Source organism: Poecilia reticulata, linkage group LG22, assembly GCF_000633615.1.
Source record: "Poecilia reticulata strain Guanapo linkage group LG22, Guppy_female_1.0+MT, whole genome shotgun sequence".
NCBI classification, from domain to species: Eukaryota; Metazoa; Chordata; class Actinopteri; order Cyprinodontiformes; family Poeciliidae; genus Poecilia; species Poecilia reticulata.
This window is the reverse complement of record NC_024352.1, coordinates 14,814,976-14,833,424: the sequence shown is the minus strand read 5'-3', so window position 1 is coordinate 14,833,424 and position 18,449 is coordinate 14,814,976. Positions and strand designations below refer to the sequence as shown.

Sequence of the window (18,449 nt, the reverse complement as noted above, 5' to 3'; positions counted from 1 at the left end):
CTAATACATTTTTACAGAATTACAAATATGTAACACACTTTACCATTCGGAGCGGTCTGAGAGAGCCAATGAAAGGCTCAGGGAAACCCCAACTCTGCGGATGGGGATACTCTCCCTCCAATAGCACTTCAAGCAGTCCATCAAATCCTGGATCAGTGTACACCAACCAGCTACACATAAAGGCAGAGATTATATCAGACAAATGTATATAATTTTGATTTAAAGCTCCCAAGCAAAGCCTCTGTTCCTTTCTCTGTTTAAACCACGATTCAGTGTCAACCATCAATAATCCACAGCAGTTCAACTATGACAACCACAAGCTGTGGCCTGCTGCTCGCATTCCTTCACACACACAACACAGATGATGTTCACAGAAACTTTTGCTTTTTTCCAATTCTCAAGAAAGATTATTCAACGTAGAGTGTTGCATTCATACCCGTACAAGAATTCACACCTCTTTGGACTTGTTCAAATTACAGTATGTCCCATTTCCACCACTAACATCAAAGTCTTCTTATTGGGTTTTTATTTGACACATCAACACAAAGTGGTTCATAGTTGTAAAGTGGAAAGAAAATGATGCACGGTTTTCAAAAGTTTATAAGTAACAATTTGGAAAGAGTGACATGCATTTATATACAGCCCCTTTGAGCCAAAGATTTGCAGAACCACCTTTCATTGCAACTGCAAATCATTTGAGATAAGTCTCTACAATATTTGCACATTGGGAAACGTTTTTTTTATTTTTATTTGTGCATATTCTATTTTATTTGCTGAAGCTTAGTCAGATTAAATGGAGACTGTTTTTTCACATCTTGTCAAATATTCTTCGTTGGATTTATGTCTGGATTTTGGATCATTCTAACACATGAATATGTTTTGTTCTAATTAATTCCATTTCTGCTCTGGTTGTGTCACTATCCTGCTAAGAGGTGAACCACCACCCTTTCTTCCTGTATTCCCCTTCATTTAGTTCCACCCAGCCTCCTAATCCCTGCAGAACAAAAGCTTTGCAATACCAAGATTCTGTTTGGGAGGTTTTCAATGATAGTCCAGAACTTTATTTCTGACCTGTCTGAAAAGTTCCTTGAGTTCCTTCAGTCACATCTTTTGTCCTCAAATGTTCACTCACAAACCTTTGAGGCCGTCACAGAGCTGTTATGGTTTAACTGAGATTATAATTCACATAGAATAATTTACTAACCAGGTGGTTTTTGCACATAATTTTATTTATGAGTATCGGAGAGAAGGGGGCTGAATAAATAGCCATGCCACAATTTTCAGCTTTTTATTTGGCAAATTAAATACATTAAAGTCTGTGGTTTAAAATTTGATTAAAAAAATGTATGCAAGGCACTGTATTTACACCCATGAAAATGTTCCCAGCAGAGTGAGTTTATATGTGTCGTCAAAACTTACATTCCAGAGTGAATCTTAATGGAGCCTGTGGTCTGTGGGATCCCATAGGAACTGAGCTCTGGTGTGTCATCACAATAAGATGACATCCTCCCTAACCCGTTCACCTCTGAGTACAGGTCAATCCTGGGAATGCTGTAATCCTACAGAAAGAAAGAAATAAGGTTTATAAAATACAATAACTTGCATGTAGGTCACATACGCTTATTAATGTGTCACCAGTTCAAAAGAAACATTTATCAGGTAAATTTTTTTAAGATCTACTCAAAGTTGAGTTCATTCAAATATGGAACATTTTCATAATCTGGTTTATCCCAAACTTGAGTCAATTCTATGCAACTATAGGTCACAGGAAACACCCTAACAAATCGATCATATCAAATTATCAATTGAATTGAATCTACTGAAATTATTAAAGAATTACAACAGTGCCACCATTCATTTAGTTAAATATTTAACCAAATAAATCTGAGTTAATGTACCAGAGCTCCAATTAAATTGTACATTTTTTCCGAATTTTCATTGGGAGATTTTTCTACTGCAATAAAATATGAGTTTTAATACCGTTTACCACATAGAAGTGCTAACAGTTGTGACTATAGAGTTTTGCACATGGTCACAGCATACAAAACATGATAAAGATTTTTTTTTGTTTTATGTGTAGATGACTAAATATTTCTAAACTATTGACAAAAGTATAAGTTCCCAGACATTTAGTGAGTTCTAGAGTTTTTGATTATGGTTTGATTATCAAGATTGACTTTTCATTCCAAACTCTACACCGATATAGATATAGGGACAGTGTTAATACAGAAGTAGTGAGTTAGACTGAAGGGATGAGCTAAAATTAATCATGACTCACTCTGACTGCCAGCCGAAGGGAACCTACAACCATCGGTGCTGTTGGAACAGGTTGACCCAATTCATTTAGCGTCTCTGGAGTTCCCTCCTCTGCCCACATGTTCACTAGCTGGTCCATGGGACCCTCTTCCAGGGCAAGGATACGACCCTGAAAGCCAGGCTTTTCATAGAGAAGCCAGCTAAAAACAGATTAAGAAGATGACACGACATCATAAGAAAGAGAAAGACATCCACCAAAAAATCTGAATCGGTGGATCAGTGGCAGCCTACCCTGCTGACTTCAGTTGATCATTCAATGAGTTATGATGACAAATTACCATAAACACAGAGATTGAACTGGGCTACTGCTGAATACATTTCTATGGGCTCGATCGATAAGTGATTCCAAAGTAAATATTTTCATCAATGTTACTAAACACCTCTAGCAAGAGGTGTCTTGACTACTCATCCTATTTTTGACCAGATTAAACTCTGATGTGGCAAAGTATTGTGATCATGTTATACTTGCCATGCCATCATGTCATAGTAACAGTCAGCCATAATAAAACATGCCATGTTATATGTTTAACTTTATATGTTAAACGATACTTTTTCTTCCCCTCTGATATTAACAAACGTTAATTTTCTTTTTACAACTACTAGCAGAATCCCATACCATCCTCTGATGACTTTGATCGATATCACAGGAGACAGTTTCATCGAGGTGGAATCTTCTACATCACCATAGACTTCAAATGCCTCCCCACCAAACTGAGCATGCTCGTGTATGACTATCTGCATGAACAAACAGAACCATCAGTGCGATAAAGAAACAATGTCTCACAAAATTCAACTAGTAACATTTCAAATCCTACCTTTCCAGGTCTTCTGTGGTGTCCTCTAACCACAGGTTTCTGCAAGACAGGTGAAGAGACAATTCTTTAATTATTTTTGTCAACCCGACAAGGAAAATTCGACTTTAGGTTGGTAAGCTTGGATAAGGTTATGGTTATTTGATATATCTATATAGGTAGAGTTGTTCTGCAAAAAGACACCACCTACAGTTCAGCACTGTATTAGAAAAGTAAGATTTTTGGGTACATTTCACTCTATTTTTTCCATTAAATCTAGCAGTTGCTTGAATCACTAATATGTTGTATTTAATTTCACATTTATTAATCCATCTCTGACTAAATGCATACAAATTTAAAAGCAACCCATCTTCTTTCAAATAATTATTTCTCTTTGCAAATTCCTCGTCGCTTGTTGTGTCTTACCCTTTTACTATGAATGCATTTAATTTTCATATCAGTGTTATTTGCTTACTGATGCAAATGTTTTGCCCAGACAGGAAAAGTCATGTGCACCAATGTTGCAAAATATTTCCTGTGTAGAGTGCCACATTGAACATGTGCTCATTTTCCTTGTTCTTTCTTGCAAATGATTCAGAACTTGGCATCTTGAAGTATGAAACCCCATCCTTTCACCACACACACACACACACACACACGCACACATACAAAAAACAAACAAGATCCAACCTGAGGCTTGTGTCTCCATGGGAGTAAAGCAGAAACAAATATGTGCTTTGCAGCTGTGACTTTCAGAATCATTTGTACTCAGTTGAAGCAGTATGTTCCTGTTGCAATTAGTAAACATGTTAGTGAAACAAAAAAAGCTGCTACCTTGATTTTAGTTGTACGAAGTCCATTTTGAGATATCTCATGATTGTAGTTTGTTGTAGAAGGCAGTACTGTAGGATTCTCCGGGCCCCCATCCACAATGGATATGTTTGTAATTGACAACTGCTCCATAGCAGGAAGGGTTAGGTCAGTTGTCTGTGTAAAGTCCATGGAGGCCTCTAGCTCTGGTGTGTCTTTCTTCAGCTGTTTCTCTAAATGATCAGGCAGGTTCATCTCAGAGAGCGCCGGCAGAGGAGGAACAGAGGAGGAGGAGCTACATGCTGACTCACTAACAGCAACAATTGCACCTTCTGAAATCAAGCTTTGATCTGCACCTTTCACGCCCCTGTTATCAGCAGGGGGAACAGGCAGAGGCAAGGCAGTAACTCCCTGCGGTCCAACGTCTTGCTGCTGGTTAGACGGGACTGTGCTGTTTGAGGCAGAGGAAGCTTCAGTTCTTGACTTCCTGGAGTTCCGAGGGGAGCTAAGCAAGTCTGTGAGGATGGACATCCTCTCGAGTCTTGACGTCATCTTCCCCGGCTCATTGTTTTGCCCCTCTGGTTTTCCCTCTTTGACTTGAGCCTCCTCTTTGGCCTTGTCCTGTCCTTCAACCTTATGAGTTGTTAGTTTATCTGCTGAGGTGCCGCTCTCTTGAGAATCAGTACTTCTGCCATTCCTGTCAGCATTTTTTTGTTTGATTACCATAGCTGGAGAAAGGTCCATGCGTCTCTCATTTTTTCTTAAGCCAAACTGAAATTCCTCTGGATCAAATGTCCGCTCAAAGCGGTCCTCCCTGATGGCTGGCATAGCAAAAGGTGGGCACTGGAGTTTTTTACGAATATGTTTCTTTCGAGGCAGTGAAAAGGGTATTCCTCCTTCTCTGACACTGCTGAGAAAATAATCAATTTCCTCTGGCTCAAGTAAGTCATCATCACTAGCTGTTTTATCTTCATTTCTTCTACGTCCCTTTTTCTTTTTGTGACGGTCTTCCACGTCCAACCAGGCGGATGGAGTCAGTTTGGGTGGAATCGGTTTCCCTGGAAGCTTATCCTTGTCAAAATCGAAGAGTTGAGTCGTTGCTTTTTTTGAAATTTTGTGTGCCTCGTGTTTCAAACCACGACCTGCAGTGAACCTCTCTGCAGTTGATTCAGGTTTTTGAATACTTTCTTCAAAGACCTCATCAGTCTTCAGAGCATCATTCCTAAGTGATAATTGAACTGAACCAATGGAAGACGCTTTCTTTTGGACTGTGCAAACACTTGTGTTTGGTATATTTTGAACCACAGCAGTGACGTTTGCATCCTGTTCTTTTTTGGCAGCAGTCAGGTTATCTGTATTTCCTAAAACCATTGGTGTCTTCTTCTGAAGGTCTCTTGAAACGGTATCATCAGAAACATTGGAATGTATGTCTGATTTAATCTCAACTTTGCCATCTCTGTTAGATGAGATACTTTGTTCTTTTTGAGTGTCTGCTTTGTGAATTTCAATGTTCTTTGCCTTATCAACTGATGGGTCAATTGGTGCAGTTTTTTCTTTAGAATGGTCATGAATCTGAACTCTGTCACTTCTGGCATTCAGCTCTTGAATTTCGGTCTTTGACTCTGCTGGTATTACTGACTCCAGTTTTTCTTTTAGGTCTGCATTTGTGGCAGATTGTGCTGACTTGTCTTGACCTGGTGTTGTACAACTATTTTGATCTGTATTAGTTGATGGCTTCTGCATCTGCTCTGTAGCTACTAGCAGTGGTTCCTTAACTTTAGCTCCACAGTCATCTTTAGGATCTTCAGTGCTATGATCCTGGATGCTGTGCTCCATCCCGGTTTCCTTTGTGCCAACTACAGTTGTTACAGAATTTGAATCTTTGGATTTTTGATCTAGGTTTGGTAAATCTTCACCTTTTTCTCTAGTAGTTTTGGATCTTTGGACTTCTATATTGACAACTTCACTGATGTCTTTCAAAGGTACTGTTTCACTCGACAAACTTTCAGAAGATAAATCCTGAAGAAGTTCTGTTTTTTCTTTCCTATCATTATAAGAGAGTAGATTGTCAGGATCACGGGTTGCATCCATGCCATAGTTTTGTAGTTTCTTCTCTTGAACTTCCTTTTTTAATGTCTCTGACGCAGACCCTGTTAACTTTTCTTGATCGGATATTGTTAAACTTTCATTTGAGTCACCAGAGACAGTGGACTTTGTGTCTTTCTTGACTTCAAGTTTGCTGGTGACATTTTCATTAACTGATTCATTTACTAAACTGTCATTTGATTGGTCCTTACTTGTAGTCTTGTCTTTAGATTCTTTAGCACTTTGACCCATGGTGGTTGTAAGTTTAACATCTTGGATTTGAATTTCTCTTTTCTCTTCTGAAGCTTTGTCTTCCAACATTTCTGGTCTTAACTTGACGTTTATGTCTAAGTATTTAGATTCTTGATGTGATATTTTGATTTCATTTTCTTGAATCACACCAGTGTTTGACTTCTGAACCTCTGCTGTTTCATTCACCAAATCTCCAAATGCAGTGGTACTGCAATCAGAGTAAGCATCTTGGGTGTCATTTCTATCCTGAACTTTAGCATCGGTATCTGGTTGTTTTTCTGATTTGTGACTCGAATGTTCAGATCCCCCCAATTCATTTTCAGCTTGTTTTAATTCATCTGCGCCTTCGTCTCTATCACTTATTGGGCTGAACTCTTGGAGGCTTCCAGGGTCATTTCTTATATTAGCAGTTTCTAACTCATTCACCAAACATTCTGTCAAAGTATTTTTTGTTGCAGAGTCACCTCTATCTCCTTCAGAGCCTGGTATTGGTATGTGTTCAGTATGGTTTCCTGTTGTGACCTCAGGTGCTTCTGTTCTTGGCGTCTCACTTCTGGCAGATTTTGGACCTTCAATCTCTGTTGATATTCCATCTTGTTCTCCAGCAGTATTTGTTGCCTGGTGCCGTTGATTGATAATTTTGTTTGCCTGATCCAGATCTTCTGTTTCATTTGTCAGACTTTGCAATGATGAAACCCTGATTTCAGATTTTATAAATTCAGATTCCGTTGACTTCCCTTTGTAGTCACCAACAGTTATTGGCTTTTGGACCTGTTTGTTGCTAACTTCACTGGAACGATCTGGAGATGCTGTCTCATTTACAATAATTTGCATTGAGGAAGTACTTTTTTCAGACTTTAGTTGTTCAGATTCTGAAGATACTCCATCCTGGCCACCAACAGTTAACACTTTCTGGACCCGTTGGTTGCTATCTTTACTAATATGTCCTGGAGTATCTGCCTCATTTGACAAACTTTGCAACAATGAATCAGTAATTTCAGATTTCAGATGTTCAGATTCTGATGATACTCCATCATGATTACCAGTTGCTATCACCACTTGACCCTGTTGGTTGTTAGTCAATTTTTCAAGAACAGTTTTGGTTGTCTGAAGCTTTTGTTTTGTATCCTCACTGTTAGCTGTTACAATTTCATTCCCAAAGCTCTCTGAGATTTCAACTTCAGGTTTTACATTACTGTCTTCAACGTGAGTGCTCACTAATGATAGTTTTACAGCTTGAGTCTCCTTTGTCTTTTCTTCTTCAGTTTTTGCAACCTTTTGTCCATTATCTGATATATGATTTTCATATATGCCTTGTTTTGTTATATTTCCACCTTCTTCTCCAGTTTTAGAATTAGTTAATGTCTGAGCATTTTGTTCTGTTGTTTTATTCATAGTTAGGTTTTTAAGTACGATCTCCTCTTTTTCTTTGGAGCCGTCTCCAGATTCAGCCTCCAGCACTTCGCTGTTAGTTGTTGACATTCCAGGACTTGGTTTTTCCTTTACAATATCATAATTTTTTCCTATTAGATTTCTGGAGTCATCTTTCATCTTTTTACTTTTGGTTATTAGCTCCTTGGCTTCCTTTTCATTTTTCCCTAGTGGTTCAATATTTTGAGGCTTTGGTCTCTCTGTATTCATAGAGTCGCTTTGTGAAGTTTCATGTAAGTTCTGTTGTTTTGTGTCAATCATACTTGCTGTAGATTCAACTATTGTGCTCTGTGTTTCCTCGCTCTTGGTTCTCTTTCCTTTCAGGACATGTGTAACTACTGCCTGTTGGTTCTTTGTAGCCTTAGGCTGCAAGCTTTCCTCTTCTGTTGAGAGATGGCCTGCTTTCCCTGAACTCGTAATTCTTCTCCCTGCAAAGTCCACAGGTCTTTCTTTGAGCTTCTCTTTACAAGTGTTTTGTGACTCAAAGCTTTCTGCTGCAGTGTGATTAAGCATTTCATCTGGCTTTGAGTCTTTTTCCTTGCTTCCAGATTTGCCTAAAAGAGCCTCTTTGTTTAACTGTTTTTCAAAATTCTTGGGCAATTGGCAAACAGTCACAGTCTCTGTTTCTGCATCCAAAGCCTCAGCTGGTTTCCAGCCAACCTCCTCCTTATTTTTCTCCCCTACATCAAAACCTTGTGCTGCTTCCACAGTTAATGTTTGGGATACTCTGTTATTTATAGCTTTAGTTGAATCCTCCAAATAGTCCAGTGAGCTCACAACATCTGATCCTACAGCGAGACTCTGTGAGTCTGAGACAAGTTCAGCAGGGATATTCTTTCTATTTTCTGATGTAGACATAACTTCCTCCTGACCAGTTTCTGTTGATGGGTCATAATGAATGCCTTCATCCAGCTCAGGTTTGACTGACTTGTTGGTTACATCCTTAGGAGTTGGTTTAATGTCAAAAACCTGAACTGCAGAGTTTTTTTCTTTGGTAAATTTAAATTTAGTCTTACTTGGCAGCTCCTCTGACACATCTTTGGCTTTAACTGTGGAGAACGTTTTAAATGATGAGAGTGTTTTTTGCCTATGTCTGTTGTCTTTTTGATTTTCTGGTTTTGGTTCTTTGGCTTCCAGATTTCTTTCCTCAGTTTCTGCATTATTACCACCAGCAACCAGTGACTTAGCTGGCATTTCTTTGTCTACAATTTTTACTGGGTGTACAATCATCTGTGTTTCGCCTGTAATAGATAAATGAGATAAAATCTCTCCACCTTTAACATCTCCTTCCAGAGTAGTTTGAGGGGTTTTAGTTTGTTTTTCTGCCATTTTAATGTGTTCCTCTGCAGACTTACAGTCACTGTCCTTCTTAGTATCTATTGTGACAGTTTCTTTATCATTCACAGTTGAGTCTTTAACTGTGCTGAGATTTGAATTCTCATATTTTGATGAGAGTTGTTGGATTTTGGGCTTTAATTTGTTGGGGATTCTCGGATTTCTTGTGGGAAGCTTGCTCCCGGAGGATGAAGTCTCAGTTAGCTCCTTCACAGGAAATTTCCCATGCTGTCTGATGTTTTCGTTTGGCTTGGTGAGCCTTGCGAACACGTTTTTCTCTTGCTTAGTGGGAGAAGAAGAAAGACCTGCTGTGTCATTCTCTTCATGACTCATGCTTCTTTTAGAGAGGGGTTTGGATGGTTTCAGTGGTGGCATACTTCCTGTTCCTGAAAAACACAAACACAAATGGTATTCAAGAGAACTGAGGTGAAAAAAATCAGGAAAGTATTTAATTGCAATGGCATGCATCAGGTTGCAGTACTTCCTTGGTGTGGAAATGTGATTGAGTTTTAATTATTTATGCAGTCAGACATGCTGAATTTGCAAGTTTGCTATCACAGTTTTGTAATGTAGACAGAAGCTATTTTATCTATTGTGACGGAATATGGTGCAAAAGCTAAAAGCCATCCACAAAAAAACCTCTATAAAATAAAATAAGATTTAAATTACTTTTTTTTTAAATAACTTAAAAAAGAGTTTTTAACAACTTGCAATTAACAAACAAATAAATGCAGTGAAATTGGAAGATTCAGAAAATAAATTATATGGTTTAATTTTTTTTTTTTTTAAATAGAAACAAATCAATACAGTGTTCACTAAAAACAAATAAAAATCACTTTACTATAATGTAGGAAGTTCAACAACTTTAAGAACTACCTTCTCAAATAAACATAAAATTACCTGACAAACCATTTTCAACAGCCTCAAAGTTGACCCAGACTAACTAAGAATAAAAAGCTCAGCCGATAGACCATGACTGGACTCTTACCTTTCTTTGGACTTCCAGGCTGCGGCATCAGTGTTTCATTTTCAGGCTTCTCATCGATGGGAGTTACCTCTTGCTCTTCTGGCATCTGTTTCTGGACTGCTTCACCTTTGTCTGAGTTAGTCTGACCAGGCAATACTTTTTTAAAGCTGTGGCTGCTTGTCGGTGTGATACTGATATTTGTTTTTCTTGTTGGAGATGAAACTGGCAACTTACTTTTTGATGCCAGGAAGGAACTACTCTGTTGTTGGTTCTGCTGCAGAGCGTCCCTGTCAGGATGGCTCACCTTTTTACCGGTTCTTTGCTCAAGCTCCATTCCATTGACAAAGTCTGCATACTCCTCCTCTGACTTTTCCTTGTTCAGCTTTATCCCTGTTCTATACACAGATTTTGTAGGTGAAATATTTCCTGATGTGGCTCTCACATTTTTGGTTTCTTCAAAGCTTGGTTTTCTGACTGATTTGGTTGGAGACTTGACAGGTTCTTTAGGTCTAGTTTGCTTTGGAAGTTTGGAAACGACTGCTGACCCAAAGACATCAGGTTCTGATATTTTATCAGATGCTTCTGGAGATTTCGCATCAGTTTCTGATGTTGAAACTTTCAGAGTTTTAGGCTTTGGGTGACTAACACCACTTTGATCTTTTAACACTGGAAGTGCAGAAACACGTTTCTCAGTGCTACGCTCCTTAAGTGAAGGATGATCACTGGAGCCTTCTGTTTTTGTGCTTGCTGTGGTCTTTCTTGGAACAGTCCTCATCTTAAGTCCAACAACAGATGAAGAGGTATTTGTTCCACTTCCTGTGGAAGCATGCAAGTTGTCTACTGCTCCTTTAATTCCTTGCTTAGCAGCAGCTATGTGACTACTTTGAGCTTTTATTCCAATGTCTTCATCTTTTAACTTGGGTTTGCTCATGTCTGAAGCTGTAATAGTAACTCCGGAAGTAGGGGTCTGAGTTTCTTCTTTAACTATGGATTCAGTAGTATATTTAGTGTTGAACAGTGAGGGCTCATCTGTAGTTCTTGGTGCTTTGGTTTTGTTATCTTTGATTTCAGTTTCATTGTCTTGTTGGAAGCTCGTCAATCTGTCAAAGAAGAAGTAAAGAGAAACAGGCTTGTTTTATAGCATATCTGTGAAACAATTATAGAAAGTACAGAGTTTATTCTAGTAAAAATGAAATGTTTAAACGTGAAATAGCATATAGTGTCTTTAAAAAGCATATTTTTGACTAATGTGATGGCATTTATCAGTCAGGAAAGAGTTAAAGAGTCATTTCTAAGACTTTGTTGCTCAGTGAACCACAGTGAGATTTATTATCCACAAATAAAGGACACAGTGGGGAACCTCTCCAGGAGTGGCTGGCATACCAAAATTACTTGAAGAAAGCAACAATGACTCATTCAGAAAGTCACAAAAGAACCAAGAACAACATCTATACCCCTGCAGACCTCACTTGCTGTAGTTAAAGTGAGCATTCAAGATTCAACATTAAGTAAGAGATAGGGCAGAAATTAGATGGCATTTTCCACGGTGAAAAAAACTACATTGCTGAGTAACCAGTGACACATTTTGAGTTTGTCAAAAAGAATCAAGATTTTGGGGGAAAAAGTTTGTTGGACTGACAAGATAGCCATGGAACTTTTTCGACATTGTGGCATAAAATTAATGGTACAATTAGACTATCAACCGTCTGACATGATAGTTGTAGTGTACCATGTCCTAAAGGATTGAGTTGGTTTATACTGACCCATGGGAGCTAAAAAGACAAAAATCTATAAAAGAAACTGGTGTCTGTTTACCAGCTTTGGTGTTTATCTCTTTGTTTACTTCATAATACCATCAAGAACGATAATATGACTATTACCATAGAGTATTTTAGAAATCACATCTCAAAAGATAAGAAATTATCAGATTTCTTTCAGAAACTCAGATTATCTATGTAAAACTATAGCAAAAAAGAATCTGATAATATTTGCCTTAAAATACTCCAGTGATAATCCTGTCCTCTAAATGCCATTTAGCCTAAAAGGCATTTAGAGTAAATGCCTTCTTACTTGAAGAAAACAGTAATATTTCTCACAATTTGTAAAACACACTGCTCGCATAATGACTAAACACAACAGATCAATTTTTTATGTTTTCAACTACTCTTGTTCATGCATCACCAACTTCAGTCTGGATGGCACATTGTTTTATAAAACATAAATAAATAATTTTGGTTAGAATCTCTAAAACGGCTGATTTTTTTTAGTTATAAAATTGTTTAGAAGGCAGTGAGCCAAAGACACATTCAGAAAGGTGGACACTTTTCAACAATCCTTGAGAAAAGTAACAATAATTTACAATTATTAATCTGAATTGTTCATTACGTCCCCAATGCATTCACTTTAGGTAAATTTTTAGCACAGTTCTTTCCAGCACTACAGAGAACATACAGTATGTGACTGATATTATCTATTGGAAATGAATAATTCAGTGCCTCTCAACCAGCTCAGCTTATTGTTTTGCTTGGCTACAAAGAAACATGGGAACTTGGATATCAGGTTGCGTGCAGCCTTTATTCTCTTCTGCTTTTTCAGTGATCAAAGGGGAAAATGACACCATAACAAAGAAAAAATAAACTCACCCCTTTAGCTCTGCTGTCCTGGACGTATCAGTAGTTAAATCTTTGTCGTTGTCCTCCAAACTCAGCTCTGGCTCAATAATTACTTTCTGGGCAAAAACCTTGGTTGACGGCAGACTCACGGTCTTGCGAGTCGAGCGGATTTCTCCCAGTGACTCAGGTTCTGGGATCGTTCTAGTGTCGGGCTCTCCCGGCTCCTGCGGGAATGTTTGAATCTCCTCTGAAGTCGCTCCCGTGGTGATGTCGGACTCTGGCAAGCTGCCACCGGATAGCAAACTCTCCAAAGGGGCAGGTGGGGTTTCCTTCTGTGTTACCACCTCATCCTCAGGTATTACTCTGACAGGTATGGCCAGCACAGGAGGTGAGTCCACCCTAAGGCCCTCCTCCTCCTGTTTCATTACATCCTCCTCTCCCTCCTCCTCCTCCGTCTCATCTCCCAGGTATGTTTCCACCCAGATAGCTTTATGGAGCAGGACAGGAGAATCCCTTTCGGCTGTTTGCTCTCTCTCAGGCACAGGGGTCCATGTCGCAGCTGCAGTTTTCTCAGACAAACTGCTGGAAGGTATCCTGACTTCGGATCTTCTCCTCTGTGCATCTGGGTCATTTTTTTCTTGCTGATTGCTGGTGCTGTGTGATACGGATGACTGAGAGCTTAAAGTTATTCCTTTTAACACAGTGCTGTGGCCTTTCTCTCCAACTTTCACCACGGTTTTCTTTGATGCCAAACATATGGAGGTTAAGTTGGGAGACTTTGGGGTGTCCAGCGTCAAGGAAAGTGGGGATTTAACTGACATTGGTGTGGTAGGGGTGACAACGTTCTCCTCACTGGAGTTCTGGATGTTGTCCAAATTAACATGCAATCTCTTGCTAACTTCTTCCACCACTGATTCTGCAAAGCCTAAATCTGTGTCTGAGTTTGGACAAGCGGCAGATGGAAGCTTTGCACTGGTGGGCGTCACATTCCCAGAATTCTTCTGCGCTAAAGCACCGCTGACGGTGGACACACGCACCTCCCTCACGCTGCTCCTGCTGCTGCTGCCGCTGTCTGCGAACGGGAAGTCTGTCCCATCCACAATCAGAGAGGCCACACTGGGACTGGAGCTTTGACTGAGGGAGTCATCAAGCTCAGTTCTAGGGGATGCATCATGTGACTCTGTTTGAGGCTTTAACCCATCTTCTTCGTGGGATACAGGGAAACGGGGAGACACAGGAGAAGTTGGTGTGCTCGAATTTGTGGAGGTGTTTGACTGTTGCTGGCTGCTGCTGCTCTTTCTTCTCTGGAAAAAGCTGGTGAACCGACCAAGGACGCCCTTCTTTTCCCCCTGAGAAGAAGAAGAAGAAGAAGAACAAAAGAGGATGTAAAAATAAGGAAGACGTCTGGGTTTGATCTCACCAAAAATGAAAAGGAAAGAAATACGAAAGATATACACCAGAATGCACATTAAGTCTGAAGCTGAACCGGAAGAATGTCTGCAATTTAATTTGTTTTAGCTGCTACTTCAAGCTGCTCATGTCTCTTTAAAAATATCAGAGCTTGAAATCTCTCCTCTTTTGCAATTATTTAAGCTGATAAGTGCAAGTTTTAAATAACATAAACAATACTTAATAAATTTCATAATTTGTTATATGTAAACTAAACCAAATGTCAAAAATCTTTGCCTGAATCTCAAAACAAATTTAGTTTTTTTTTTTGTTTTGGACATTGTTAAACCTTATGTAGAATGCAACAGAGAATAAACTGACATAGCCTTGTAATTTAGATGTAGAAATAACATGTAACATGAACTATTGTTAGGTTTGCTCATAAATTCATGTTATTAATAACATGAATTTATATTAATAATGTTTGCACACCTTCTCTAAATTTATTTATATTTATTTTTGTTTCAGGCTGGGATGAAAGTTTCCTGTAACATTTATAGTAAATTAGTTTTAGTTGGCATACACATTTGATTTAACACTACTATGACAAACTCTAAGCAATAAGTCATTCCCTCAAGTTACTTTTACTATTTGTTCTGTCTCTGTCTTTCAACATACAGTACATCATAAGACTTGAATTTAAGGGCAACACAATACAGTTTCAGTATGGTTGTCTTAAAGTGTCCTGCCCAATCCATCACTTGCAGCTTCAGTCACATAGAAAGGCAAATAAGATTTACTTCAGAAACTATAAAAAATAAAATAAAACAGAATCACAGCAACAAATCTACTCAACAACAGATACAAATATTGTTATATAAAAGCACAAACATAAACTGTTTCAACATGTATTTGCCCCACTTTTGTGGCTATAGAAGGGCTAAAAGGCTGCAGACATAGTAAGATAGTAAAATATCAATCTGAATGACTAACCAACTGATAAAAATGCCTTTCAGGCAAAGATCAAGGGTCACTTTTTATTACTAAATACTAACCATAAGCAATAAATGAAGTAAAATATTTAGATCCAAAGAATCAGCCACATGTAGCATTCATTTTAGCTGCAATCAACACCTTTTGAATCTCCCTGTGACTCTGAATGGGATTTGCTACACAACCCTCTCAAGGCAGGGGATATATGTTACTTGTGCACCTGTTTCCACCATATGTTTTTCTTTCACTAAACGTTCCATTAATGTCCTTACATTCTGTGAACAACCAGCTCTTTTACAATTGACCTTTGGAGGCTCACCCTCAATGTGGAGTTAATGACAGATTTCTGAACAGCTGTTAAGCATTCAGTGTTCCCCATGATTGAGTAGATCATAGAAAAATATTTCTGTTTTTTAAAAATAGATTATTAGTCTCATGTAATATTCACATTTACAGAGAAACAAAATTTGGGGTTTTCATTAGAAGAAAACAATATTCATCAAGGCTTGCATGATTGCTTTGTGTGTAATAAATCTATATGATTTGCAAGTAATAATTTTTGGATCTATCTCTAAAAATGAACTGTTTTTAAGATCTTACTCGTGTAGCTTTCACAATAACTTTTTAAAATTCTGACAGAATTCACAGAAAACCTAAATTGATCCATAATGTTGACACTGCATCTAAACAACATGACTCAGAGAAAAGACAGCTTACATTGCAAAAGCTACTATGGTAATGTCAAAGCAAATACAACATGTTCGGACGAAAAACATGGACCACAAAGAGAGAACAGCAGAAACCGGCGCCCAAAACAACAGCCCAGTTCCTGATCAATTTGACTTCCTGGATTTTGATATTTGCTATATGCAGTAGACAGGACAGATACTTTTTCTAATTTCCTACCTGTAGTTGTCCTGATTTCCAGCTGACAACTTGAAAAGAGTTAGTCTTCTCAGAAGAAAAATAGAATAGAAACAGTAAAATAGCTCTGTCTTCTACTCCGAGCTAAGTGATCAGTTCCACAAGTAAAGGGAAACTATAGGGCATTCACATTCCCACAGATAACAAATAGACATGTTTATTGCTACTGAGGGCAAACGCTCCTTTTTAAAGCTGCATAAAAGTCAATCATCTGTTATCTGCTGCTCTGATTATAGAGGACAAATCAGGATTGATCAGTGGAGTCATAAAGCCTATATATGAATGATACAGTTAAAAAGCTAACCACCAGAATTAAGCCAAACTGCTCAGGGACAAATGGGAATATATTCAGCAGACTTTGAAAGAGGTTTATTGAAACAAACTAACCACTGACGTCAAAAGTATATATTTCCACTGGGCAAACATGAGTTTGTCGGGCTTATTAAAAGAGATGAGACACTCTGATCTCATCTCATTTTGCCTTCAAGATGTGATCAAATCTGTTCTACTTTACCTCCAGATTGTTCCAAGTGATTCACAAATCCACCGCGTGGAAGTTGAACGAAAACAGCCTGAGTGAAATATCGAGCGAGCCTTTAGGTCTTTCAATCATTACCAGTAGTCTCTGAATGAATAGCTGCCGCTGTGTTGTATTAGCCCTTCTCCAGCTACCATTCACCTTTTATTTGCCCAAAGCAGAAAGAAATGTTAGGTAGGTGGAGATTGTGTGCCACATCTGTGTGTGTTATACTCCACTTCCTTATCTGTGAGTCAGAGCTCTGCTTCGTGTTCCGATGTCAGATTGTAACGCAAGAATAATCACCCTGAAAAGTAATACTTTCATCCAAAAACACCTGAAAAGTTAAAGGAAGATTTTTTTTTTATGTATACATTTCTAAAATTCAGGACTTTGTTCTCTTCCACATAACAGGAGTTCTTGTCAAGCACTCCCATTGACACAAATAGAACAAAGGACTGGTTTGACTGGTTTAATATTCTAAAAAAAAAAAAAAAAAAAGACACGCCCAGGCATATTCAGATCCTATACAGTTATTTGTACCAAACCTTAAAGAGTATCAAGTCATTAAACATGACAGCAATAGCAAAATGTGTGACTACATATTTATGATAGCTTTCTGCCACCAAAAAAAGAAGACAGACTGAAACAAGCCTAGAGGAACAAGTGACGGTCTAAAAGTGGCACAGTTCACTGAATCAACAAATCCTTTGATCGTTACTTAAATTTGTCAGTAATTGCATTGTGTAAGTTTCAAATACATTGATAGTCATACAAAATATATAGTTAACTATATTGATATAAAAAAACAGATATTTTGTTTTCAATAGGCATATTATTAAATCACATGGTAAATATTGTCATGGCTGCCTACTCCATAGTGTCAAAAGTGCCATAATGTTTATCTTTTGTATTCTGCTACTTGCCTTGTTGCCTCTGCAGCTTCTTTTCTCTGGTCAAAGACGCAAGTTAATTATATTTTCCACCGGTACCAGGTTTTCGTGCTTTTGCATCTGCAGACATAACTTTGCTCTTCTCTGCAAAGTGGAAGCCTGTGAGTTTGAAATATTTTCGTATTTGGTATATTTTTAAGTTCCAACCTTTGCTTGGAATGCTTGTGTAGTTGAAAGTTGTATAACTATGAATATAAAGACCCGACCTGTAGTTCAGTTGTCTACATTTAACAAATTACTGAAGCAAGAATTGTAATGATTCATTTTGTTTTCTTTGTAACCCATCTTTATTGTTTGCTCTTCTTTAAAATTGATTCAGAGACAATATTCATTACAGTAAAACAAAGTAGGAAAAAATTATTACTGACAATGATCCTGTAAATTATCATTGTCAGTAATGACAATTATAAGAACATGTTAGTCATGTTGGAAAGTTAAAAGCACTATGTCATGTTTTCAGGATCTGAACATCAGGGGATGTTAGATTGAAAGGAGAGATGATCAAACTCAACTACGGTAATTTTGCTTCCTTGACTGATTCCTGACTTCCTGTTTCTACTGTAAATATCCATCCATTGTACATCTATTGTCTATATCTGCTTATCGTTGCAGGGCTGTGGGGATGCTGGCGCCTATCTGCCGCAGTCATTGTGTGAAAAGGAAAAGTACACTCTGGACAGATAGCCAGCTGATCGCAGGGTGACACAGAAACACACAGGACAAACAACCATGAATGCACACACTCGCATCTAAGGGCAATTAGAAAGACCAATTAGCCTAACAGCCATGTTTTTTGGAGTGTTGAAGGGAGCTGGAGCACCCATGCATGCAGAGGGAGAACATGCAAACTCTATGCAGAAAAACCCCAGGCTCAGATATGAACTGAAGATATTCTTGCTGCAAGACAACAGCACTGCCAACTCTGGCACCATGCAGCCTATTTTTAAATATACTTTAATTAAAGTAATGGTTCACTGTTTGGATGGATGGATGGATGGATGGATGGATGGATGGATGGATGGATGGATGGATGGATGGATGGATGGATGGATGGATGGATGGATGGATGGATGG

General features: G+C 38.4%; 1 protein-coding gene across 1 annotated transcript in view; it reads right to left on the bottom strand.

The window, feature by feature from the left end:
- crybg1a (crystallin beta-gamma domain containing 1a) overlaps positions 1-18,449 on the bottom strand; it is a 39,185-nt gene that overhangs the window by 6,430 nt on the left and 14,306 nt on the right. The window contains exons 3-10 of the mRNA XM_008399634.2: positions 12,630-13,948; positions 10,009-11,087; positions 3,942-9,406; positions 3,132-3,170; positions 2,933-3,051; positions 2,279-2,456; positions 1,420-1,559; positions 44-170 (exon numbers count right to left, since the gene is read on the bottom strand). Of these exons, the coding sequence (XP_008397856.1) occupies positions 44-170; positions 1,420-1,559; positions 2,279-2,456; positions 2,933-3,051; positions 3,132-3,170; positions 3,942-9,406; positions 10,009-11,087; positions 12,630-13,948 (8,466 nt within the window). The remainder of the gene's footprint in view (positions 1-43; positions 171-1,419; positions 1,560-2,278; positions 2,457-2,932; positions 3,052-3,131; positions 3,171-3,941; positions 9,407-10,008; positions 11,088-12,629; positions 13,949-18,449) is intronic.